At 39.7% G+C, this 25,456-nt stretch overlaps 7 protein-coding genes across 7 annotated transcripts; 4 read left to right on the forward strand and 3 right to left on the reverse strand.

Annotated features, from left to right (window-relative positions):
• Positions 1-1,811: 1,811 nt before the first annotated feature.
• On the forward strand, positions 1,812-2,432 carry CBG07309 (the record flags this gene model as incomplete). Its single annotated transcript, XM_002645620.1, has 1 exon — positions 1,812-2,432. One exon carries the CDS (start codon positions 1,812-1,814, stop codon positions 2,430-2,432), a length of 621 nt encoding a protein of 206 aa, XP_002645666.1.
• A 706-nt stretch (positions 2,433-3,138) lies between these two features.
• On the forward strand, positions 3,139-5,563 carry CBG07308 (the record flags this gene model as incomplete). Its single annotated transcript, XM_002645619.2, has 4 exons — positions 3,139-4,193; positions 4,742-4,868; positions 4,947-5,211; positions 5,337-5,563. The coding sequence occupies 4 exons, from the start codon at positions 3,139-3,141 to the stop codon at positions 5,561-5,563; spliced, it is 1,674 nt and encodes a 557-aa protein (XP_002645665.2).
• Positions 5,564-7,582: 2,019 nt separating this feature from the next.
• Positions 7,583-12,281, forward strand: CBG07306 (the record flags this gene model as incomplete). Its single annotated transcript, XM_045240641.1, has 12 exons — positions 7,583-7,718; positions 8,157-8,308; positions 8,401-8,604; positions 8,652-8,728; positions 8,805-8,938; positions 8,989-9,892; positions 9,937-10,080; positions 10,627-10,750; positions 10,797-11,114; positions 11,177-11,358; positions 11,522-11,636; positions 12,021-12,281. 12 exons carry the CDS (start codon positions 7,583-7,585, stop codon positions 12,279-12,281), a joined length of 2,751 nt encoding a protein of 916 aa, XP_045093563.1.
• Positions 12,282-12,343: 62 nt separating this feature from the next.
• On the reverse strand, positions 12,344-14,505 carry CBG07305 (the record flags this gene model as incomplete). The annotated part of the gene is made up of 3 exons (XM_002645616.1): positions 12,344-13,111; positions 13,164-13,808; positions 13,861-14,505. 3 exons carry the CDS (start codon positions 14,503-14,505, stop codon positions 12,344-12,346), a joined length of 2,058 nt encoding a protein of 685 aa, XP_002645662.1.
• A 588-nt stretch (positions 14,506-15,093) lies between these two features.
• On the reverse strand, positions 15,094-15,944 carry CBG07304 (the record flags this gene model as incomplete). Its single annotated transcript, XM_002645615.1, has 3 exons — positions 15,094-15,716; positions 15,761-15,854; positions 15,903-15,944. The coding sequence occupies 3 exons, from the start codon at positions 15,942-15,944 to the stop codon at positions 15,094-15,096; spliced, it is 759 nt and encodes a 252-aa protein (XP_002645661.1).
• A 267-nt stretch (positions 15,945-16,211) lies between these two features.
• On the reverse strand, positions 16,212-18,561 carry CBG07303 (the record flags this gene model as incomplete). The annotated part of the gene is made up of 9 exons (XM_045240642.1): positions 16,212-16,399; positions 16,445-16,631; positions 16,676-16,802; positions 17,155-17,251; positions 17,670-17,799; positions 17,843-17,951; positions 17,997-18,185; positions 18,232-18,426; positions 18,476-18,561. The coding sequence occupies 9 exons, from the start codon at positions 18,559-18,561 to the stop codon at positions 16,212-16,214; spliced, it is 1,308 nt and encodes a 435-aa protein (XP_045093564.1).
• Positions 18,562-18,979: 418 nt separating this feature from the next.
• CBG07302 lies at positions 18,980-22,188 on the forward strand (the record flags this gene model as incomplete). Its single annotated transcript, XM_002645613.1, has 3 exons — positions 18,980-19,122; positions 19,439-19,562; positions 22,105-22,188. 3 exons carry the CDS (start codon positions 18,980-18,982, stop codon positions 22,186-22,188), a joined length of 351 nt encoding a protein of 116 aa, XP_002645659.1.
• Between the last annotated feature and the right edge of the window lie 3,268 nt (positions 22,189-25,456).

Consider the following 25,456-nt stretch of genomic DNA (forward strand, 5'->3'; position numbering starts at 1 on the left):
TCTTTCACAGGAATCAAAATGATTGAATGTAAAATTGACGGTTTTGTGGAACTCCATTAGAGAAAATATACTGTAAAGCCTATAATGGAAAGGCACCCTAACTTTTAGTGTTGAGCTATTTCATCTTGATTCCTGTAGACGATATGAAAAAATTGTCAACAGATAAATTGTTTATCACAATATAATAAGCAATTTATCAGTTGAACACTTTTTGATATCCCTTACGAGAATCTAGATACCTGAGCTAAAAAACTTATGGTCACAATGCTTCCAAGTGTTTGGGGTTCATAGCTTAAATTAAACGAATTTTCCTGTTTTTTTAATTTACAGAAATACAATTTTTTTGTAAACACTTGATGCTGAAGTGAATGAATCCTTTCATGTTTGTTTAGTCTTCAATCTTTCTCCCCCACCGTTTTTGTATCTATATTCCGAAAAAGAAGAACTTTGATTCACTGAGAAGCAGGAGAAGGAAACTACTTTACATATGCAACTTTATGCTGATCAGCTGGAGGTGAATTAGAAACGACGACGATTGGAAAAAAGACAAGCGTAACATTCAACCAAGGAAAAAATAGAGAGAAAAAGAAAAACTTGTTGATAATACGATTGCGCAATTCCAATTTAGATGACATTGAGAGATAAACGAAAGCCCATGACTTTCTCTTCAGCTTTCCCTGGTGCCATCGGGTTTTCACTTTTTTTGTTGGCGATGTTTGGGTTAGACAGGTTGGAGAGGTGAAAAATCGTTTTTCGAAGACAGAACGCAACAAGTGAAAATCATTCGAATAGAGAATTTGATTTTAATGGGGAAATTGTTGGGATTTATCGAACTAAAAAAATATCGGATAAAAATTTTCAATTTTTTGAGATTGAACATTTTGTTAGAACCGTTCAGGACCAATTACAGTAAACTAGTTTTCAATTATGACTGACTTTTGTAATAACGAGGGATATATTTTTGTGGTGATCTATGATGTTACAAAAAAGATTCAGAATGGGTTTCTGAACTGTTGGAAAAAGGCGTTAAAAGAATTGGAAGCCGAAGTCACAAATTCATTGTCGCGTGGTTTTTTTTGAGTAATGAATCTGATTTTTTCATGATTCGAAGAAATTGTGTTTTATTGGTATACTGTAATTTCACTAAATTTTGGGAATTCCTACAATCAGAAAAAAAATTATTTTCAAAAAATCAATACATTTTTAAAACCCATTAACTTGAACTTCTGACAAAGTTCAAAGTTATTTTCTTTCGAAATTTCCAAGCTTTTGGTGGTCAACTCAATGCTAGATTTTCGATTAAATTTCTTTCGTTCGAAATTTCTCAATTTTCGTATGGAATGTATTTTTGTGAGTTTTTATTAATTTCTAATGATCTTCTAGCCACTTTTCGACTCAAAATATGTCGAAAAACAGTGAATCAAATAGTCCAACATCGAAAGAAAACAATGAATTATAAGTGATTTTGCATTGTTCTTGGTCAAAAAAGGGTGGATGAATCATGAGAAACTAATATTATGTTTTTCGTTGAAGAACGGAGAAAGAGGCGCGCGAGAGTTAAAGGCGCATAGACTTTCGGCGACTTGTGGTCTCGCAACGACCACGACCGCCGGGCGTGAAAACGGAGTTTTCAAACCATTCTACGTAATTTTAACGAGGTCGTAGCCTGTTTTTCGTGTTTTTTCGTGTTTTTTGAGCGTTTTTTAATTTTTTTTTGTTTAATTGTGTCGAAAACGGTAATAGTGAGATAATTAGGTTTTTTATCTGTCAATTTTCACTAATATATTGTTTAGGCAAAATCCTGAAGAAAAATGGCTGATGATATCAATAAAGCAGCGTTGAAGGAGTTTGGAGAAGAAATTCTTGGCAAGGTAGCAGATCTAATCAATGTAGGAGTGGAAAAGAAGAAGAAAGAGAAAGAAGTGGAAGAGGAGAAGCCGCCAAAAGTTTCGTCAAAAGGGATCCAGAAGAACATCGATTTTAATTTCAAAATAAAGAATGTTTTGAATAAAGCGATGGCAGCCGATGATCTGGAGAATGGAGTGAAAGAGGTTCTGGAGTTAATCAAGTCTCGAAACGGAGAGTTGTTGTTGCTGGACTCGGATCCGAATTTGCTACAAACGAAAGAGAAGCTGGACGCGTTGAAGGCGATTTCTGGAGGAGATTCGGAAGGATCTTCGACTCAAGCCGATATGACGTCGATTTTACACCTGTCTAACCTTACTGGAATCGCTGGAAATAAAAGTGGAGGTTATCACGGAGACGTAAAAAGAAGATGGCAAGATCCATTGCCAAGCAGACAACAGTGGTTTCGATCAGAGAGTGTTTTCCGAGGCCAGGGAAATACTCGGCAAAATGGAGGCCAAGGTTATGGAGGCAGAGATGGCAAGAGAAGCATTCGCTGCTACAAATGCCAAGGATATGGGCACTAAGTCAATGATTGTGAACAACGAAGGTAAGTGTTTTCCGGAGAGACATTCCGATTCCATTGAATTTTGGGAAAGCATTTTAATGTGGAATGGGTGTTGAGTGTAATTGAGGATGGTTATAAAATCCAGCTGAATTCAGAGACAATTTTACCAGAACCACAAGGCCTCAGGCCGTCGGTAAAACGACATGAAGAGTTCTTGATTGCAGAAATTAAGCGGTTGGAGGAAGAAGGTGTCGTCGTCAGAGTTGAAGAAGAGCCGAGATGTGTGTCCCCGCTCCACGTTGTGGAACAAGGTAAGAAAAAGCGGATGATTTTGGACTTGAGCGAGCTTAATGAGAGCCTGGTTCCTCCTCGATTTAAACTAGAGAATTTGAAGACAGCCTGGCTTTTTCTAGAAAATGCGAAATTTGCGGACACTTTTGATTTCAAAGCAGGCTATCACCATATAAAAATTCATCGCGATTAAAGAGATCTTCTCGGTTTTTCGCTGTTGAACCCTCCCGCCGCCCCATTTTTTTTGTTTAAGGGTTTACCTTTTGGTTTGTCAATTGCCCCTTGGCTTTTTACAAAAATTTTTAAAGTCTTAGTTCAAAAATGGCGTGCGGAGGGTATAAAAATCTTTTTATATCTTGATGATGGATTAGTTGTGGGTGAGACGGAGAGAGAAGTCGCGAGAGCAGTGAGAAAGGTGAGAGAAGATCTGCATAATGCTGGTGTGTGTGGCAGAAGAAAAGTCGTTCTGGGTGCCAGACGCTAAGTTTACGTGGCTTGGTTATGAATGCGACCTGGTCGCAAAAGAGGTTCGTGGAACCGAGAAGAGAATGGCCACGTGGTGGTCTGCTCTTGATGAGTTGAGGAGGAGCCTGGCTCCAACGGTTCTGGACCGTATGAAGTTTTTGGGATGCCTGGCATCATTTGAACTTGTTGCAGGTGACATTGGTGTGGCGAAGGCAAAATGGATGATGCAGGTGGTCGGCGAAAACCAGAAGAAGAAGAGCGAGTCGAAGTTGGCAAGGAAGAAGAAGTCTCCAGGTGAGGAAAAAGAGATTGAGTTCTGGAGAGCGAGAGGCGCAGAACTGTTGAGAAGAAATTTATTAGAAGTTGAGTCAAAGCCCGACTTTTTCCTGTATACCGATGCCTCTGCGCGTGGTATTGGAGCCTTGTTAAAGAATGAGAGGCAGGATATTTTGTGGAAAATGAAAGAAATCGGCGACGGAAACTTTGAAAAACAGTCGAGCGCTTGGAAAGAGTTGACCACGATCAAAGTGGCTTCGGCGAGGATAAGTTCAAACCTGAAAGGGAGAGTTCAGGTGTTAGTCGATAGTCAGGCAGCTGTGAGCGTGTTGAGAAGAGGCTCCATGAAGCCAGAGCTGCATTCTTTAGCTGAGAGAGTGTGGCATAACTTGGAGAACGTCGATGATAGCTCGTTTTTGTGGATTCCGAGAGAGAAAAATGTAGAAGCGGACGAAGCGAGTAGAAACTTTGATTTTGATGACTGGGGAATAGCTGAGCGAGTGTTTATTCAAGCGCAGAGAATGTGGGGCGAGATAAAAGTGGACTGGTTCGCAGATGCGAATAATAAGAAGACGGAATTGTATTTTTCTAGATATCCCGAGTTTGGAACGAGCGGAGTCAACGTCTTCGAGCACGTCGAGAGAGCAGAGCGAATGGGACTTCCTTGGTTAGTACCTCCACCAGTTTTGATACCTCAGTTAATAAAAATTATGAGGAGAAGGAGATTGAGAGGCGTGCTAGTTGCCCCGTTGTGGAAAAGTCATATTTCTTATCAGGCGCTTGTAGATTATTCAGGGAGGTTCATAAGGGAAGTAAAAGACTATATTATCTACCAGAAAAACGATTGTATTTTCATTCCCGGGGAGGGATCTAGGCATTGTGAGGCTACTAACTCAAGATTTTGTAGGTCCGATTTTATTCTAGCATTTTTAGATTTCACTCAATAGGTCCCAGGCTTTGCACTTGTTTCTACCTTATTAATTGAACGTAAAACCTATGTATAATAAACTTGTAATATCAAAACCCTCTTTCAAAGTGATGAAACAGAAAAACATATTCTCTTGGAGCGTAGAGGAAAGAGAATATTATGTTTTTCGTTGAAGAACGGAGAAAGAGGCGCGCGAGAGTTAAAGGCGCATAGACTTTCGGCGGCTTGTGGTCTCGCAACGATCACGACCGCCGGGCGTGAAAACGGAGCTTTCAAACCATTCTACGTAATTTTAACGAGGGTCCCAGCCCGTCCGCCCGGGGAAGAGGAATAAAGAAGGGCAAAAGAGTTTATAAACTAATTTTCAGAAGGCCCCAAAAAGGATTACATGATCGAGAGACAAGCAGGGAAAGAATTCCAGACGCACCTGGACAAGCTCAAAGCTCAAGGAATTGGAAGCAGCGCGCTGTCGAAGATATCGGTTGCATATCAGCTGCAAACCAAGGAATTGCGGCCATCGGAGCAACTTTCGTTTCGGACGTAATCAAGTAAAAGAGGAGGGAAGAGGTTCAGTGCAAGAAGACTGTAGTTGAGGTGACCATTCAAGACGTCGAGAAGATCACTAAACTAGCGATGGACGAGATTACTCCGGCCAGAGATCGAGATGCACTGTTGGCAATCTTTTCCTTTCACGTCATGCTGAGAGCTTCGGAAGCCGCCGAGATCAAGTGGGAAGGAGTGACGCAAAAAGATGGGATGATTGAGGTACACGTGGAGAAGGCCAAGAATGACCAGTTGAGACTAGGACGATCATCGTTCTTCAACTATGATCCAGGAAGTGACGCGGATATTCTCATGTGTAGATGGAGGATTCACTCAAGAGGAAAGTGCCCGTACGTTTTCTCGAATCTTGATGGCTCAAAGAAATTGACGAAATCGTCGATCTCTGCACTAGCCACTAAGATGCGGCAATTGGAAAATCTGGAGCCACCCATCACGCTTTCCGGAGAGGAGGAGCGAATCACATGAGGGCGACAGGATATTCAATGGAGGAGATTCAAGCAAGAGGGAGATGGAGATCGCTGGCAGGTCTACAACGATACATCAAGGATGTGCCGAGAGCCCAAGGACGCCTGTATCCCAAAGAAAACGGAATTGGAGTCGAGGAGGACGACGAAGACTTCGAGTAATAATTATTCTTTTAGTTTATTGTTGATTAACTAGTGTTTGTGTTTATACTAATTCATCGATATCGTTTCATACCTTTATCATGTTCCATTTATATCGATTCCTCAAACCTCTTGTTTTTACTAGCAGTTTTTAGTGTTTGTTTAGACTAATCTTTCCATATTCCCGTTTTCGACACTCGGTGGTCATTTGTTGAACACAAAGCATAGCGCTGTCATGTAATTTCACCATCATACGACCTTATTAATTGAACGTAAAACCTATGTATAATGAACTTGTAATATCAAAACCCTCCTTCAAAGTGATGAAACAGAAAAACATATTCTCTTGGAGCGTAGAGGAAAGAGAGTAAAAATTTACAAAAATACATTCCATACAAAAATTGAAAAATTTCGATCGAAAAAATTTTCATCGAAAATCTAGCATGGAGTTGACCACCAAAAACTTGGAAATGTCCGAAAAAAACTAACTTTGAAAAAATTGATATTTTCTGCTTTTCAAAGTTTGAAAATCGGCAAAAACTCAAAACTCTGGCCAAAAACATGTTTTGAGCCCTGAATGTCTAGGAATTTGATCAAAAAAAGCAAAAGATAATTTCAAAAGAGGGAATCGAACCCCGGACATTCAGCTTATAACACGCGCCCACAACCACCAGGCCACCTCACTGCTGGGAACAACAGTGCGTAAGTGTGTTCATGTCAACGGTGTTTCCGGAAGTTCCCGGGAGGCGAAATGACGGAGAAAAATGAGGTTTACAATGGTTAAGAAATTGAAAACTTTCAGACAAACATTTTCAGCATTTTTGGAAAAAGTACATATACAGATTTTTACAGGGACTTTTTGAGCGGGTCAACTAACCCCTGTCAAAAAATAAGAAAATTCTGAAAGCCTTTCTATAACGACCTCCCTTGTGAGAAAAAACTTCCAAAGCTTTTGTCGTTAAAGTTTTCGCGCCTTAAAGGTTTTTAGATTTTTTTAACATAACCATTTTTACCCTTTTATTTTCATTTGTCGAGTTTTCTAGTTGTTCCCTCTATGAACATAGCCGAAAATTTAATGAAAACGATGGAAATTAAGCTAAAGTCTATGAATACTGTAGGAAAAGTATTGAGCAAACTAGGCTAGAAATAATCACTTTCGAAAAATGTAGAAACTTTGAAGGTGCATGAAATTTAACAACACAAGACAACGATTTTGCTTATGCTCCAACGATGCACCTTGAAATAAATTTTGGGTCGCAATGCTAAATCACCGAGGATCAGAGTCATAGTAGACACTGTTTCAATTAGGGCAAAAAAAAGGGATTTTCAAACAATTCTGAGAATGAAATTTTTAAATTTAGGTCTGTTTTACACTATCCAAAATTTTTTGAATGATCGGAAACTTGACAACGGAGCTTTAGACTTTTAAAGGTGTTCAGAATGGTAAACTGAATACAGTTTTTGTATATCTTATTGAACGGTACTGTACAGCTTAAACCCACTTTGCGAAATTCAACAAAAATGTTGTTTTTGTTTTGTTTCATATCCCCAAAAACGGTCAAACAAATGCTTCCATTTTTGTCATTTGGGGACCAGCACAGTTTTTCTGGTCTTTGATCTGTCCAGAGATACGTCGATCACTCCATCAAAACTGGTTCCACCCCAAATTACTCTCTTTGATACAATCTCCCAATTAGCACTGTTACCATCTACAAACTAACAGTGTATGCGCTGCGCTCCATAAATAATGTTCAACATGCGACAATTGGTTTTTGTCTCCCAGGAAGACGCACACCAGCACATACACACACACACACACACACACACACACACACACACACACACACACACACACACACACACATACACACACACACACACACACACACACACACACACAAATATGCATTCATTCCCACAGCCAAAAACTCGTAAACATCAAATGAACAATTAGAGATAAGATCGCGGGGTCAGCACTTGATAACAAACGCCTTCCACGGCTCATTCGCTTTGCCTCCTGCTGCTGTCATTCAGCAGAAGATGCATATGTCGCAATGTGCTCGCCTTTTTTGGCTCTCACTTTTATTATATTCTACGGAAGCATTCAATGATTTGATCGATTTGAGCCTGCAGCCATGGGAGTTCTGGTCAAGCAACAAGACTATCAATGGGACAGGTGAGTTTCATATTACATTTTTGTGGGAGGGTAAAAAAGTGATAACGAGACAAAATTGACAGGGTTTTCGGTTGCAAACGGTGGGCATAGAGTTTTAACTGTAGGTAAAAACGGAAGTCAGTCATACTTCAGACTTGAAAACGGGCTTTACCATAGTCTGTAACTTTGTTCATAGCGAAGATACAGATTTCAAATAATATAATTTTGCAGGGCTTGTTGAGTTTTATCATATCTGGTTTAGTTAGTCAAAAAGCATTAACCCTAAAAGAAACAATGCTGCTTTCAAGTTTGCTATACTTATGCCTATGATTGATGAATTTGAAGGTTTCTAGACCCAAAAAACTACTATAATTTAAATAACGTGTAAAGGTAACAATATTTAGACTGGTGTTTCAATTCTTTGAAATAAAAATGAAAAAAAAGGCTCTAAATTTACAGGAAATGTTCCGGGAGACATCTACTCCGATCTATTCGCATCCGGATACATAGAGAGTCCGTTGTTCGGAGAGAATCACCTCAATCTGAGATGGGTATCCGAAGAAGACTGGACATACCGAACAACAGTGTACCTTGGAAAAGAAACGCAGCAGGTACGACACGAAAGCATCAAAACACATTTCTCCTCCGTACCTTTTTTCTTTGATTCCCAATAAACATATCCCATTACTTATTCGTATTACAGCCAGGTTATTTCCTTGACCTTGCAAGCGTTGACACAATCGCCACCGTTTATTGGAATGGCGAAAAGGTTTTGCATACGCGAAATCAATTTGTGCCTTACCACGTCAACGTAACCGATCTCATCATCGAGAGTGGAGAGAACGAATTGATGATCAAATTCAAAAGTCCCGTTAGGTATTCTAAACGAAGAGCAGATGAATATGTTGTGAGTTGTATCGAAGGGATCTAAAAAGTAAAAATTCCGTTTTTCAGTCAGTTTTTGGTCATAAACTCCCGCCAGACTGTAACCCAGATATTTATCATGGCGAGTGTCATCAAAATTTTATCAGGTAAATTTATGGCTGTAAATTTTTTCAGCTACTCGGCATTTTAATTTCTTTATAAACAAAACAAAACATTGTTCAGAAAAGCGCAATACAGTTATGCATGGGACTGGGGACCGTCGTTTCCAACTGTCGGAATCGCTGGAGACATCTATTTGAACGTTTATCGAGGACAGCTGTTCCACGATTTTACTTTTAAAACTAGATTTAATAACGGTCAGTTTGATTTTGATATGCAATTTTTGAAATTTTGTGTGGTGGTTCAGGTAAATGGCACTTGCAAATGGAATTTGATGTTTTCCACTATGGATCCCGAACTGTGGACTTTGAGGTCCGGATCCCAGAGCTTGGAGTTCGCGAAACCGATTATTATCGTGTGTTATCTTCGAAAAGCATGCAAGGACGATCTAAATTGAGACTCAAGTTCTCGATTCCAATGGAAAAAGAGCCGAAACGCTGGTGGCCCAACGGGATGGGAAAGCAGAAGTTGTACGATATTTACGTCGCAATGGGATATCAAAGTAATTTAAAATTCCCATCCCATATTATTCGATTTTTTTCAGAAAAGCAAAAGAAAATTGGTTTCAAGACTGTGGAGTTGGTGCAAGACTACATTGATCCAAAGAAGCCTGAATACGGAAGAAATTTCTATTTCAAAATCAACGATGTCCCGATTTTCCTCAAAGGAACCAATTGGATTCCAGTTTCCATGTTTCGAAACACCACGGAGAACAAAGCAAGGACCGAATTCCTGCTGGACTCTGCAGCTGAAGTTGGAATGAATGTGATCAGGCTATGGGGAGGAGGATACTATGAGTCGAATGAGTTTTACGACTATACAGCTCAGAAAGGGATTCTCGTTTGGCAAGATTTGATGTTTGCATGTGCTCTTTACCCTACCACTGAAGAATTCATCAAGTTAACCGACGCCGAAGTCTACAATCAAATTGATCGTATTGCGGACCATACGTCTCTCTTAGTCGTAGCCGGCAACAATGAAAACGAGGCAGCGATCAGAGGACACTGGTGGAAAACTTCCAATTACACAGAGAATCAACAAGTCAAGGACTATGTGCTTCTCTATAAAAGATTTGCCAAGATAGCGAAGGAATTGATGCCGAACGTTCCTTTTGTTATGTCCAGTCCATCGAATGGAGTTGAAACTGAAAAGTTGGTTTTGAAATGAAATCACATAACGAATCATGAAGTTTCAGAGAAGGAGGTGTTGCCAAGAACCCGTATGACAACCGATACGGTGACATTCATTACTACAACGAGTTTGTCAATTTGTGGAGAGATGAAACGTATTTGACACCGAGATGCGCGTCTGAATATGGTGTTCAGAGTTATCCATTGAGGTGAGAGTTTTTATAATGTGTTTCTCTACTATAAAACCTGTAATAGGAGGGTCCATATCGTTCAATCAATTCACCTCGGTTCCTGTCAATGATATGAAAAAGTTGTCAACTGATAAAGTATTAACATAGTTGCCAAATCACGGGCCGGCCCACCTTCTGTGCAGACGCTGATTTTTTGAATTTTTTTCCAAATTTTTGAAATTTTTTCAAAAATTTGAGCAAAAACTACCTATTTTTTTGATTAAGTTCCACTCTGTTAATTTTGTTCAAAAATGTAAATTTTTTCTTATTTAATTTTGAAAAATGACTCAATTTTTCATTGAAAATTTTTCCACTGTAAGTGGCGGGCCGGGCCGAGAAAATTTCTCTTCTGGCTCGGCCCGGCCCGTTGCAGCTATGAGTATTTATTATAATATCACGAACATTTTATCAGTTGACAACTTTTTCATATCTTTGAGAGTTACAGAGATGAATCAGCTCAAACGGGACATCCTGGAGACGTTTCTATCACAGTTCTTTTCGTAATTTTATCAAAAAAATTTTTAGAGAAACCATGCTCAACTGGATCAACGAGTCTGATTGGGAGTACACAAGCAAAACGATGTTCCATCGGCAACACCATCCAGGAGGAATCGCCACGAACCTTCTTATGATATTCCAACACTTGCCGGTAAGATACTTTCCTCCTTCTGGAGAACCAATCTCAAATTTCACAGATTCCATCTGAATGCAAATCTATCAAACGAGAAAACATCCATCAATGCAAATATGTCACATCCAGCTCATACATGAGCCGATTGGCCTACTTCTCTCAAATTCATCAAGTCATTGCACTTAAAGTTCAAACGCTACATTATAGAAGGTTCAGAAACATCACAACTGAAGATGGTTTAGGGAACACAATGTGTGCGATGTATTGGCAGTTGAATGATGTATGGGCAGCACCAACATGGTCTACTATTGACTTCGACCAGAATTGGAAGCTGGCTCATTATGAAGCCAGACGTTTCTTTGCTAATTCTGCTATTTATGCTGTAAGTTCCGCTATTTATGCTGACACTAGCGGCAAGTTTAAAGGGAAACTCAATTATTTCAGTACGCTGACGAAGCAGATTTTAATTTGAAAGTATTCCTTCTCAATGATCATATGACACCGCTTCAAAATGTGACAGTCAACATACAACAACTCAGCTGGGGCAACGGACTCGACCCAATTTTGACAGAAGAATTCCACGTGGACAGTGTGCCAGCTGGGACATCTCAAGTTTTGAATACTGAGTGAGGAATTGTTGAAAATTCTAGAAAAAATTTGCAGTTATTGGGGTGCAAAACAATTCAGGGATATAAAATACCTGAAAATTTAGAATTTTGTATCCCTAAATCGTAGTACCCTTCAAATAATGTGCCAAATGATTATCCTAAAATAATTTCTTATTTTCAGAATGAAGTTCTCCAAAATCACGGAACTCTCCGAGTATCTGTATGTGTCCACTCTATATAATTCGACAGGAGGTAAAATTCATGAGGACGTTTTGGTGCCGGATTTCTTGTTCGAGGTAAGAGAAAATATAGATACAATACTGGTCAATAAGCTGTACAAAAGCATAATTTTCGGTAGGTTTTTGGTCATTTTAACTATTTTCAAGAGTCTGGGCCTCAGCTGGTAAGATTTTGATCACTATCAAAATACTGGAGATTATTAAACAGACCTCGATTAAAAACTTTGCATTCACATAACGTTTCTGAGAATTCTAGTTTTTCAGCTATCTGCCGATTTTTAAAAGACACCCTTTGACCCGTTTTTGTACAGAAAAAAAAACAGGTATTCTTCAGAAAAAAATTTGTAGAAAGAAATTTGTCAGCCGATGCTCTAGACTTCTGAAAATGGTCAAAATCAACTGAAAAACGTTATCCTATCTCGAACAAGAATTTTCCTTCAGGTTGACTTCAACACATTTGGAGACGTTCGAATCGGAGATGTCAAGAGAATCGACGAGCTGACCTACGAGGTGAATGTCACCACTGACAAGGTCTCTCCATTCACATGGATCTCATGCAAAAAACCATTCATTGGATGGTTCACCGACAACGGATTCCACATGATTCAAACTCTCCGAACGGTGCGGCTCGTCACAAAAGTTGAAGTTGATCTCCAGAAGTCTGACTTCGAAGTGTGTAATCTGAAGAATTGTTACGTGTGACCATCGATATCTCGATTTTCTTATTTAAATGCTCCGTTTTTATTACGCATGATATCAGTCAATTAATAATAATCATCATCATAATCAGTATCTTCTGAGAACTTCCTCTTCTTTCCATCGTTGTCGATAGCAACAGCAGTAGCATTCACAATACTTTCAGGTTGGATCACCGGATTCTTCGTAGTTGTTGAATCATCAGGGTATGGCGAGGTGCCTGGTGGAATATAACGAATGCCAGATGGCTTGTTGTCACGGTTGAGAAATCCTTGGTGTGGTTTCTTGTCTAAGACTGGAGGAACGGATAATTCAGGTAAAGGAGGAGGAGTAGTTGTAATGGGTGTTGACTCTGTTCGTGAGGGAGTATAGGGAGTATATGGTTGATCATTTGCTGGCGGTGGAGTAGTCTTCTGATTGCCGACCATTGGAATCGGTTCTCCGGTGATGGCATTCTTTCTCAGGAAAATCTTCGGATCATACGTAGGATCTGTATCCTCCCAGGTCGTTGTGGTCTCTTTGGCTGGCCGTGGTGTAGTCTTCTGATTTCCGACAATTGGAATGGGATTTTCTGTGATGGTGTTCTTTCTCATTAACATCTTCGGATCATATGTAGGATCTGTATCCTCCCAAGTAGTTGTGGTCTCTTTGGCTGGCGGTGGAGTAGTCTTCTGATTGCCGACCACTGAAATTGGATCTCGGTTGACGACATTCTTCATAGCGAAAATTGTGGGATCAAACGGAGTATCTATATCTTTCCGAACTACTGTGGTTTCTTTGGCTGGTGGTGGAGTAGTCTTCTGATTTCCGACCATTGGAATTGGATCCTCGTTGCGCTAAAAATTATCAAATTTAGCGCTAAAAATTGTCGATTTCACTAAAAATTACCGCGTTTTTCATCTTTAAATCTGGGAGATCATATGGAAGATAAGTACCCTTCCAGCTCACTGTATTTTCTCTGGCTGGTGATGGAGTAGTCCTATGGCTTCCGACAATTGAAATTGGATCTTCGGTGATGGCGTTTTTTCTTAAGAAAATTCTGGGATCATACGTCGGATCTGTATCCTCCCAGGTCGTTGTGTTCTCTTTGGCTGGTGGTGAAGTAGTTTTCTGACTGTCGACCATTTGAATCGGATCTGCGGTAATGGCGTTCTTCCTCAGGAAAATCTTTGAATCATACGTTGGATCTGTATCCTCCCAGGTCGTTGTGGTCTCTTTGGCTGGTCGTGGAGTAGTCTTCTGACTGCCGACAACTGGATTTTGATCTCGGTTGATGGCATTCTTCATCGCGAAAATTGTGGGATCAAGCGGATCATCTGTATTCTTCCAGGTTGCTGTGGCATCTCTGGCTGGCAGCGGAGTAGTCTTCTGATTGCCGACCTTAAAAATCGAATCTCCGGTGATAGTGTTCTTTCTCAAGAGAATCCTGGGATCATACGTCGGATCTGTAGCCTCCCAGTTTGTTGTGGTCTTTTTGGCTAGCGGTGAAGTAGTTTTCTGGCTTCCGACCATTGGAATTGGATCCTCGTTGAGCTGAAAACCGTCAAACCTAACGCTGAAAATTGTCGATTTCACTAAAAATTACCGCGTTCTTTCTCATGAAAATTCTCGGATCATACGTAGGATCTGTATCCTCCCAGGTCGTTGTGGTCTCTTTGGCTGGCGTCTTCTGATTGCCGACCATTGGAGTTGGATCTCCGGTGATGGCATTTTTTCTCAGGAAAATTCTTGGATCATACGTAGGATCTGTATCCTCCCAAGTAGTTGTGGTCTCTTTGGCTGGTGGTGGAGTATTTTTCTGACTACCGACCATGGAGATTGGATCACTTCTGATAGCGTTCATTCCTATAACATCGGTGGGATCATACGGAGGATAACATGTACAGGTCTTGTCGCTGCCTGGCGGTGGTGTAGTCTTCCGAGGTATCTCCATGTCTATCACATCTGTGTGATCATACGGAGAATAGCATATACAGAAAGCTGTGGTCTCCTCAGCTGGGTAGGGAGTAGTCCTTGGGCTCGTATCAGTTGAATCTTCTGTCACGGCGTTTTTCGTCAAAATTTCTTGGAGTCCATTGGGATTGGAGCGGCGAGTATGCTGATTTTCCGTTGTTGTATCATCATCAGTGTTTATGTCTTCCAAAGTGACTGCAACGGGGGTCACAATAGTCGCCTCAGTTGTGGGAGATCGTGATCCCAAATTATTCGACACGGTTTCATATAAATCCATGAAAGTTAGGTTTTAGTGGCCTCATAATAAACTGTTTACCTTTCATAGTTTTTCCAGAAGGTGGTGATGTGTCGGTCGACATATCAGTGGTGGGGTTTTCAGATTTTTCTGAAATTCTCGTTATTGATTTGAACATAGTCACATCCTAATGTATCTTCACATTTCAATTTTATTATTTTTCTCTTACTCAAAAATACTTTCATGAGAAAGGATCCTACAAATAAGCTCAAAAAGCCATTTTTAAGTAACGGAAGCTAAGTTCATACGATTTCGAATATCTCGAGGCCATGAAATGTGGTTTTTCCAATTTTAGCCAAAAAATTTAAAATTGATAACTAATTATCGTAAAACCTGTTATACAAGGTACCCAAAGCGTCTAGTTTGAACTAATTTTGCTTGATTCCTAGACAAGATTTCGAGAATGTGTCGACTGATAAAAGGTTTGTGATATTAAGATAAACAATTCATCAGTTGACAGCTATTTCCTATCTTTGACAGTAACCGAGATAGGGGCCATTCTATGGAAGGGAATGCAAACTCTCGTTTCAATCATATTAATTTCACCCAACGTTTTTTGATATTGGAAAACTAACCTCCTCCTCCGTCTCTTATCTTGGTAGAATCATCAAAAACCACAATCAGCTTTTCCATCATGTCTCGGAATTCTTTATCATCTTCTCTATCGAAGAACGCAAAATTCTGAAGCTGCTTATTGTACTCGAGCATGTCCCTGGTGGAAAGAGTTCCATTTTGCTGAGCATCCAACAAATGATGACCAAAATCGAGCAACTTCTGTCTCTTGTTGTCGTTCAGCATTGGATCAAAGTACTTTGTATACCAAGCACGAGACGCCAAGATCTTGTGGAAAAGTTGTTGTTTCAGAACTTTCTGCGTCGGAATGCGAATCATTTCTTGGACAGCACCGTACATTTCATCAAAGTCTGGATCGTTCAGAAGACGTACGTACTCATCGCGGCTGTAGATGACATCGAGGATTTCGTGAATCAGATCATCTTCGAGAAGAGGCACAGAGGAATAACGAAGCTGACCAGTTTTGTTGAAAGGACCGCTGGGAAACACCTCCATCACCAGATCCAGCTGTTCGTCATCAGTCGCATGCTCCACAACGTGTCCAGGTGAAAAATCATCTTTTTCATCAGACCTTCCATCTTCGTTTCCATGCAGTAATCCATCAAGTGTTCTAACAAAAGCTAAACAAAGAAAGCTTTAAACGGGATACTGTACTCGGTCATACCTTTTTCTCTGTTCTCAGCATTTGTATCCATGAAAAATTCATCTTCTAGCATCTCCACCTGTCGAATATCCGTTCCATGATCCGAAAGGATCCCCTGAAAATTTAAAAATCCTTTAAAAACATCGAAAGCCAATAAGCTTACGTGGAAGGAGAAAAGCAAGAGAAGGAGCGGGAACACAACCATCAATCGTAATAAGAATGGTTTTTCCACTGGCTCGCTCTTTTTTTTTATATTCCTCTTGCATAATCGAATTATGCATCGCGCCGATTTTATTGTCTTGAGGGGGTGGAGGATGGGAATGTGAACTGTTTGTTGGAAGGTTTTGTGATGTCACGAAATTATGAGGGTTACTGTAACTTTTGTGGAATTTTGTTAGCTTGAGTAAATCAAAAAAAATCACCTGAACAGAGGGCAAACAACAGGGAAACATTGTTAGTCTTTTATTTTCAATTATGAGAGTAGTGTTGTCTGTCCGAAAGCTCTCCCGATGTCTCTCAAAACCCTATCCTCTTGAACGTCCTGGATAGTCCCGTCATTGGCAGCATAGCGGTCCAATTCCGAAATGAACTGCAGCGGAGTACATTTCTTCAAGTTTTTATCAAGATTCTTCAGATTATCGGCAGCTTCCTTGCGGTTCACTGTAAAATAAGCGTGTTACTCTAATAAAAAACTGAACAACTTACTGGTCCCAGTGCGTCTTCTAACAGAAATTTTAGTAATTTTAGTAGCGAATTGACGACAGCCAAACACATTGCAGAGAGCTGATGCAACTGGCCCTGAGACGTACATACAAGCCAATGAGCAATTAAGCTCCTCGACATCCTTGGCAACAGCTTCTTCAATGATGCTTTTGACGGATCGGTTGCGATGCTGAAGCACTGAGCTAGTGAAAATAAACTCGAAGTGTGACTTACCACCCCGTTTCCGTGCTTTCCAGCGGTGTGAAACTCCAATGAGCTCAAGAATGGTGGCTTGTGCTTGCTGAGAGATGGACACTCAGAATCCTTGTCTCTGTGCTGTTCATAGTTTTCATCTCGACAGCTTTTTTAAATTGGCATTGATTGGTTTTCAATACGTGAAGGAGAAGAGCAGCGGCACATCCGGAGCCAGTCTCGGAGTCGGTGTATTATCGCTGTCTGAAAAAATGAAAGTTAGAGAGTATTTTTTGCAGTCTGAATACGGTAGCGATATCGAAGCGGCAAGCCTAAATAGCATATATTAGGTGCAGACTTTTTTTCTCTGCGTCTCAACCTTCATTTTTTCAGACAGCGATAATAGGCAAGAAATTGTTGTCGATCTCTCTTCAAGAACTCCTAGACAATGCTACAAGCATCAATTCCATTGTCAAGTTAATTGGCGAAAATGTTGACCATGTGCATTACCTATCTGTGACCTCTTCTTGAAGATGGAAGCTTCTTCAGTATTCCGACCAATTGAATTGTTGCTGGAGTCCGACGTCACACTAACTGAGGCCAGAGACTTTCGTCCATCTGAAAAAAGGTTTTTTCAAACACGCCACTTTGATCAATTCTTCCAATTTTTCTTGTATTTTGATAATCCTCAAAAATCTCACCATTCCTAGTTGCTCAGTCAGTACTTCGGTGCTAAGCTAAGTCATTCAATTCATATAGCTTTTTATCTAAAATATAGTGCTCGATGAATGTCGAATGACCGTGAAATCTGTAATAGAATGCCCCACACACTGCCAAGTTTGAGCTTGATTATCTCGATTTCTATAGAAGATATGAAAAATGTGTCAAGTGATAAAATGTTTTTGATAATATGATAAACAATTAATCAGTTTACAACTTTTTTAAAACTTTGACAGGTACCGTGAAATATCGGCTCAAAGTAAAAAGTTAGGGGGCCCTTCTATTAAAGATACTACCGAAAAAAAAGCAAACTCACCATCGAACCTCCACTTATGATAGCAGGCTCCAAGCATGTCAAAACAAGTTTGTTTATTATATTCAGTAGATTCTCCCCATAAATACTCGATCGCAGTGTGGCTCATGTCCGGCCAATTTGGCTCGACAAACTGAAATTTTACCAATGAAAAGATATTATCGCAATCATCGTACCTCAATCATCTCGTCGTAAGAATGTGGCCAGTAGGAAGGAGTTTCCTGATCAAGTGTATCAGTGTCGAATGCTTTATCTAACACAAGTCCATATTGAAACTTGTCATATCTGAAAACATGCAAAATGAATTAGGTTATGTCAAAGAAGGCTTACAAAATCTTGCATGGTGTTGTCTCGACTCGTCCATCATTTAGAACATTCCATGTTACCAAATTATGAAATATCCACGATTGGGGGCTTGGTGCTTCATAAACTGTATCCTCAAAGGTTGCACACATGAAACGGTTTATCGGAAAACTGGCTACCGTTTTTCCTTTTTGATAGTTAACATGGCGGACACCTCTGAATCAGTCAAAGATTTGACACATATTTTAGATGAAAAAATTACGTGCAAATCCTTCTGTAGCAAAATCGATTTCTATGTGGTTCAAATACAAAATAGAAGGTCTGATGGGTTGATTTGGTAAAATTAAGAAATTCGATGCGCATCGCCACATATTTTCCATCCTGAATCCCATCACATTGCAGCATAAAATCGATTGCAGGAATATTGCGAACCTCGGAGTATTCCAAAGATATCGTCCTGAATTTTAAAATTCAAAATCTTCTGATTTTGAAATTGCTCACTCTACCGTGTGTAACCACCATGTTCTACTGTAACTGGTGGTTTTAAATGACCTGTTTTAGTGAATAAATTAGTGACAACTGTTGCTTTCATTTGGAAATTCCAATAGAAAATATCAATAAATGAGGAGAAGACTAATAGAGAAAAAGTATTAGGGGAAAGGAGGAACAGAGAAAAAGAACAGAATAGTGGTACAAACGTCGAATGTGTTTGTTTGTGAGGAAGATGGGAACATGATGGGAAGTGTGACCTAGAAATAGGAGCATGGACAAGAAGAATGGAATGCATTTGGATTGATTAGCGTCGTGGGAAGGTAATCCGACCAGATGATGCCGCACTTGAAACGATTCCCATACTTTTTGAAAAAAAAAAACGCTGAACCTTCTGAACGCCAACTAGGACTTTGCCTCTTATCATACCTCGTTCTCTCAGACATCACAGACACAGTTGTGACTAAAGTTCCACTATTTATATTATCGAATTTTTAAAGGTTTGAGTTCATTTTGACCAAATGTTTCTACAATTGTTCAAAGTTTGGATAGGAGTTTTTTCCGTTTCCTTTCTTTTTCTTCCAATTTTGTTGGTGCTGGATTGGAGGAAAAGAGGAACCGCTGAGGGATTCAGTTCCGTCGTCTTGATCATTCCTATGATCATGTGAGTTTTTTAGTGATATCTAGAACATAAGGTTATTATGAAGATATTCTAAATACCTTAAAACCTGTACTAGAATTGCTCCGAACTTTAAATTTTGAGTTGAATCATCTCGATTCCTGTAAAAGAGAAAAGTTTTGTCAACTGATAAAATGTTTTTCATAAAATTATCAACATTTTATCAGTTGAAAAGTTTTTTTTATATCATTTGAAGGAACCGAGATAATTGAGATCCAATTTTACGGGGTTATCTATTAGAGGTATAACGGTAGTCGCTTTAAAATTTTTTAACTTCTATAATATTTTATTGAACTTCCAGTCAAGCTTTCTGGCTCCGCCTCGGTTGGATGACCAACGACACCACTCAGATCCTAATCAACTCCATGAACGTATCGGTTCTCAGTTGTTACATTGCCGCTTACGCTTACTATCAACCTAAAAGAGTAAGCGTCATTATGATTTCTTCTAGACAACATATTATGTGATTTATGTTGTATGAAAACTGATAAGGCGAATTCACTTGACATCATTTTTTATTAATTTTAAAAGTTTCTGATTGGTCAAATAATTTCCGCTCTCTGTGCGTTATGAGTCAGTATATTGGTCGATGCACCATGTTATAATTAATGACGAATCAGATGCTGGAATTTCAGATGCTGGAACTTCAGATGCTGGAACTCTTTACCCGCCAAAGTGTTTCCGGTGAAGCCCTCGTCAGCGGCTTTCAAAAATCGACTATTATCCTGTGATCTAAAACATTTTCTTGTCTTGAATTCAACTAATTACTAACTCGGTTTTTTCCTTCATCTCCCAATTATTACAAATGTATGTCCCTGTTATATCTCCTAGTTTCATAGACATTTCACGTGTTAGTGGTTTTCTCCCCTTCGTTTAAATAAATAAATTAAAAATTAAATTAAATCCCAAATAAGTATAACATGAGAAACTGATAACGATTCTGAAAAACAACAACAACAACCGGCAACCAGATTTGGAAATTAAAAAAAAAACATTATCAAGCATTCAGGTTTCCAGATTGCTCATCAAAAGTGAAATTGTTTTCAAAGACTAGTACTAAGACTACCGCATTTGCTCTAATTGAAGCCCACCATACTTTGAAGATAAGAGTAGTGCTATGCTGACGGCCGGTCGTATAAATATGTAGTTGATCAGGCAGTAGATCTCTTTCTATTTTTGTTGATGTGGTCGGATGGACGGCAGATCTTTCTCTCTAAAATAGCGTGACGATACCTCGACTGAAAATACTTATACTCTCATGTGTTTTCTACTAACTCTCTCATTTAACTCATCGCTCAGATATTCTTTAAAATGAAACCTTACCGTGTTCAAAACCAGACAATTGTCGTTGTAATTTGTCGACTCGGAAACCTCAGTATTTCTCGGCGTATCGATTTTCCTGGTTTACGCCTGCTCATCTGTATCCTCTCCACCGGCTATCTCGTATGTTCCGACCCTCTCCTAATCCCGTCTTGGTCATTCATTGTATTCTTCCTCGTGGCAACGGGTCACCTTTTTTTTGCCTTGCTACTAACGATAAAGAGGAGAAGACACCCACACTATCTTTTTTTGCATCTCTAGCTCATAACACATGTGGTTGGCGAGGTCCATCACACACGAAAGGTCAATCCAAGCGTCTCTGTTCGCAACGCAGTCTGCTCACCACTCCAATATGCCTCCAATACGCCATAAGACAACCAGTACTGACTACGGTGTCCACTCATTTTGGAGTTCGCCAATATATTTAAGGTAAGTAACCAAATCGTTTGTTTCTTAAAAGAAATAACATAAATCAAGAAATAGGATTAAATTCAAGCAAAATTATAGGCGTGTATTGCGATATCGAAAAAAGCGCCAGCAAAAAACAAAGGCGCATTTCTTGTTTTTCTGTTATTTATTTATTTTCTTTTATTCAAGTTGAGAACACTTTACTGTAACGCAATGGTAACAAGGTGAGCGTGAAGTCATGGTTCCTTGAATTTACAACAAGAAAAATGGGAGTTTCTGTTAATTGGATTGGCCAAACAACAAAGATGCTGCAGCAGTAAGGCATCGATGGAAAAACGTGAGTATTTCATTTTACAGGAATGAACAAGAAAACTGCGAAAACCAAAATTTAATGAAAAATTGAATCATCGATTTCCGGAGTCGCTGAACTCTTCTTTCTCTTGTATGCGTTGGTTTCTATAGGTTTTGGACGGCTTCAGCCGACGCATTCGCCTGAAAAATAATTGTTGAGCTTATCAGAGACCTTACGTGACTAAAATTAGCCAAAGCGGGCTTTTGTAGCCAAAAATTCTTGGTCATCAGTTCCTTGAGTGGCTGAAATTCCTCTCTAGTGTAACGGTTGCTCCTCCCTATAGGTTATGTAGCTGCTTCAACTGACGCAGCCGTCTAAAAAATAATGTTGAGCTCGTCAGCGTCCTTAAATGACTGAAATTAGACGTTTAAAACTACTGTAGCAGGAAGTTCTCGATCATTCGTCTCTGAAGTCGCTGAAATTCTCCCTCTCCTGTGAGCTTTGCTCCCTATGGGTTATGTAGCTGCTTTAACTGGCGCATTTCCCTTCAAAATAGACTTCGAACACTTTGGATTCCTTAAATAGCTAGCAAAAGGACGCCTAGGACTACTGTAGCCAGAAATTCTCGATCATCCGTCTCTGGAGTTCCTGAGATTCTCCATCTAATGTGACGGTTGCTGCCAACATGTTCTGTAGCTGCTTTGATCGGAGCATCCGTCTAAAAAATTTTTTGAGATTCTCAGCGTCCTCAAATGACTTAATATAGACGCCAAGGACTACTGTTGACGAACATTATTTATCATCAGTGCATTCGGGTCGCTGAAATGTTATCAACTCAGCATTTTGATCATTATTGTTCGAGTTGAGAACATCTAAACTTCCTAACCGACGAATACAAAGTCGAATGAAAACTTTTTAGTTGGATTTAAATAATTCAGTTTTTTCAGAGACACTTGAAAGCCGCTGGAAACGCGAAGCTGTGGTGTTTCGATTGGACAACAACAAAAAATGACATTTTCTGTTCAATGTAATGACCGAACTACAACGATTTTGCAGCAATAGGGCACCAACAGAAACATGTGAGTATTTCATTTACAAAAATGACAAAAAACTTTGAAAAAAACAAAATTGTATAAAAAATTGAATCATCCGCCTCTGGAATGTCTGAAATTCTCCTTCTCTTTAAAACGTTGCTCTCTATAGTTTCTGCTGCTGCTTCAACTGACTCACTTGCCAAAAAATAGATTTTGAGCTCTTCAGAGTCCTCAAATAACTAAAACAGAAGCCAAGGAAGATCGAATTTCTTGACCATCCGTTACTGGAGTCGCTAAAATTCTCTTACTTTCGTAACCGTTTCTTTAAGCTTTTTTATATACTTTATCTGACGCATTCCCATGAAAAACGGAAGTTGAACTCGTCATTTTTCACAAACGCCCTAAAATAGACTCTAAGAGGTTCTTCAGCCATAAATCCCCAAACCTCCGTCTCTGGTGTCTCTACAGTTCTCCTTCATTTGTAACCGTTTTTCTTTAGCTTATGAAGCTGCATAAACTGACGCACTAGCCTAAAATGTAAATTTTGAGCTCGTCAGAGCCATCAAATCACTGAAAATAGACAGCAAGAATTACTGTAGCCGAACAATTTCGATCTTATGGGCTCTGTAGTCGCTTCAGCTGACGCACTAGCCTAAAATGTAAATTTTGAGCTCGTCAGAGCCATCAAATCACTAAAAATAGACAGCAAGAATTACTGTAGCCAAACAATTTCGATCTTATGGGCTCTGTAGTCGCTTCAGCTGACGCACTAGCCTAAAATGTAAATTTTGAGCTCGTCAGAGCCATCAAATCACTAAAAATAGAGAGAAAGAATTACTGTAGCCAAACAATTTCGATCTTATGGGCTCTGTAGTCGCTTCAGCTGACGCACTAGCCTAAAATGTAAATTTTGAGCTCGTCAGAGCCATCAAATCACTAAAAATAGAGAGAAAGAATTACTGTAGCCGAACAATTTCGATCTTATGGGCTCTGTAGTCGCTTCAGCTGACGCACTAGCCTAAAATGTAAATTTTGAGCTCGTCAGAGCCATCAAATCACTAAAAATAGACAGCAAGAATTACTGTAGCCAAACAATTTCGATCTTATGGGCTCTGTAGTCGCTTCAGCTGACGCACTAGCCTAAAATGTGAATTTTGAGCTCGTCAGAGCCATCAAATCACTAAAAATAGAGAGAAAGAATTACTGTAGCCGAACAATTTCGATCTTATGGGCTCTGTAGTCGCTTCAGCTGACGCACTAGCCTAAAATGTGAATTTTGAGCTCGTCAGAGCCATCAAATCACTAAAAATAGAGAGAAAGAATTACTGTAGCCGAACAATTTCGATCTTATCGGCTCTGTAGTCGCTTCAGCTGACGCACTAGCCTAAAATGTAAATTTTGAGCTCGTCAGAGCCATCAAATCACTAAAAATAGACAGCAAGAATTACTGTAGCCAAACAATTTCGATCTTATGGGCTCTGTAGTCGCTTCAGCTGACGCACTAGCCTAAAATGTGAATTTTGAGCTCGTCAGAGCCATCAAATCACTAAAAATAGAGAGAAAGAATTACTGTAGCCAAACAATTTCGATCTTATGGGCTCTGTAGTCGCTTCAGCTGACGCACTAGCCTAAAATGTGAATTTTGAGCTCGTCAGAGCCATCAAATCACTGAAAATAGACAGCAAGAATTACTGTAGCCGAACAATTTCGATCTTATGGGCTCTGTAGTCGCTTCAGCTGACGCACTAGCCTAAAATGTAAATTTTGAGCTCGTCAGAGCCATCAAATCACTAAAAATAGACAGCAAGAATTACTGTAGCCAAACAATTTCGATCTTATGGGCTCTGTAGTCGCTTCAGCTGACGCACTAGCCTAAAATGTAAATTTTGAGCTCGTCAGAGCCATCAAATCACTAAAAATAGAGAGAAAGAATTACTGTAGCCAAACAATTTCGATCTTATGGGCTCTGTAGTCGCTTCAGCTGACGCACTAGCCTAAAATGTAAATTTTGAGCTCGTCAGAGCCATCAAATCACTAAAAATAGAGAGAAAGAATTACTGTAGCCAAACAATTTCGATCTTATGGGCTCTGTAGTCGCTTCAGCTGACGCACTAGCCTAAAATGTAAATTTTGAGCTCGTCAGAGCCATCAAATCACTAAAAATAGAGAGAAAGAATTACTGTAGCCAAACAATTTCGATCTTATGGGCTCTGTAGTCGCTTCAGCTGACGCACTAGCCTAAAATGTAAATTTTGAGCTCGTCAGAGCCATCAAATCACTAAAAATAGAGAGAAAGAATTACTGTAGCCAAACAATTTCGATCTTATGGGCTCTGTAGTCGCTTCAGCTGACGCACTAGCCTAAAATGTAAATTTTGAGCTCGTCAGAGCCATCAAATCACTAAAAATAGACAGCAAGAATTACTGTAGCCGAACAATTTCGATCTTATCGGCTCTGCAGTCGCTTCAGCTGACGCACTAGCCTAAAATGTGAATTTTGAGCTCGTCAGAGCCATCAAATCACTGAAAATAGACAGCAAGAATTACTGTAGCCGAACAATTTCGATCTTATCGGCTCTGCAGTCGCTTCAGCTGACGCACTAGCCTAAAATGTAAATTTTGAGCTCGTCAGAGCCATCAAATCACTAAAAATAGACAGCAAGAATTACTGTAGCCGAACAATTTCGATCTTATCGGCTCTGCAGTCGCTTCAGCTGACGCACTAGCCTAAAATGTAAATTTTGAGCTCGTCAGAGCCATCAAATCACTAAAAATAGAGAGAAAGAATTACTGTAGCCAAACAATTTCGATCTTATGGGCTCTGTAGTCGCTTCAGCTGACGCACTAGCCTAAAATGTAAATTTTGAGCTCGTCAGAGCCATCAAATCACTAAAAATAGAGAGAAAGAATTACTGTAGCCAAACAATTTCGATCTTATGGGCTCTGTAGTCGCTTCAGCTGACGCACTAGCCTAAAATGTAAATTTTGAGCTCGTCAGAGCCATCAAATCACTAAAAATAGAGAGAAAGAATTACTGTAGCCAAACAATTTCGATCTTATGGGCTCTGTAGTCGCTTCAGCTGACGCACTAGCCTAAAATGTAAATTTTGAGCTCGTCAGAGCCATCAAATCACTAAAAATAGACAGCAAGAATTACTGTAGCCGAACAATTTCGATCTTATCGGCTCTGCAGTCGCTTCAGCTGACGCACTAGCCTAAAATGTAAATTTTGAGCTCGTCAGAGCCATCAAATCACTAAAAATAGG

This window comes from Caenorhabditis briggsae, assembly GCF_000004555.2.
Source record: "Caenorhabditis briggsae complete genome, chrX, whole genome shotgun sequence".
Taxonomy (NCBI): domain Eukaryota; kingdom Metazoa; phylum Nematoda; class Chromadorea; order Rhabditida; family Rhabditidae; genus Caenorhabditis; species Caenorhabditis briggsae.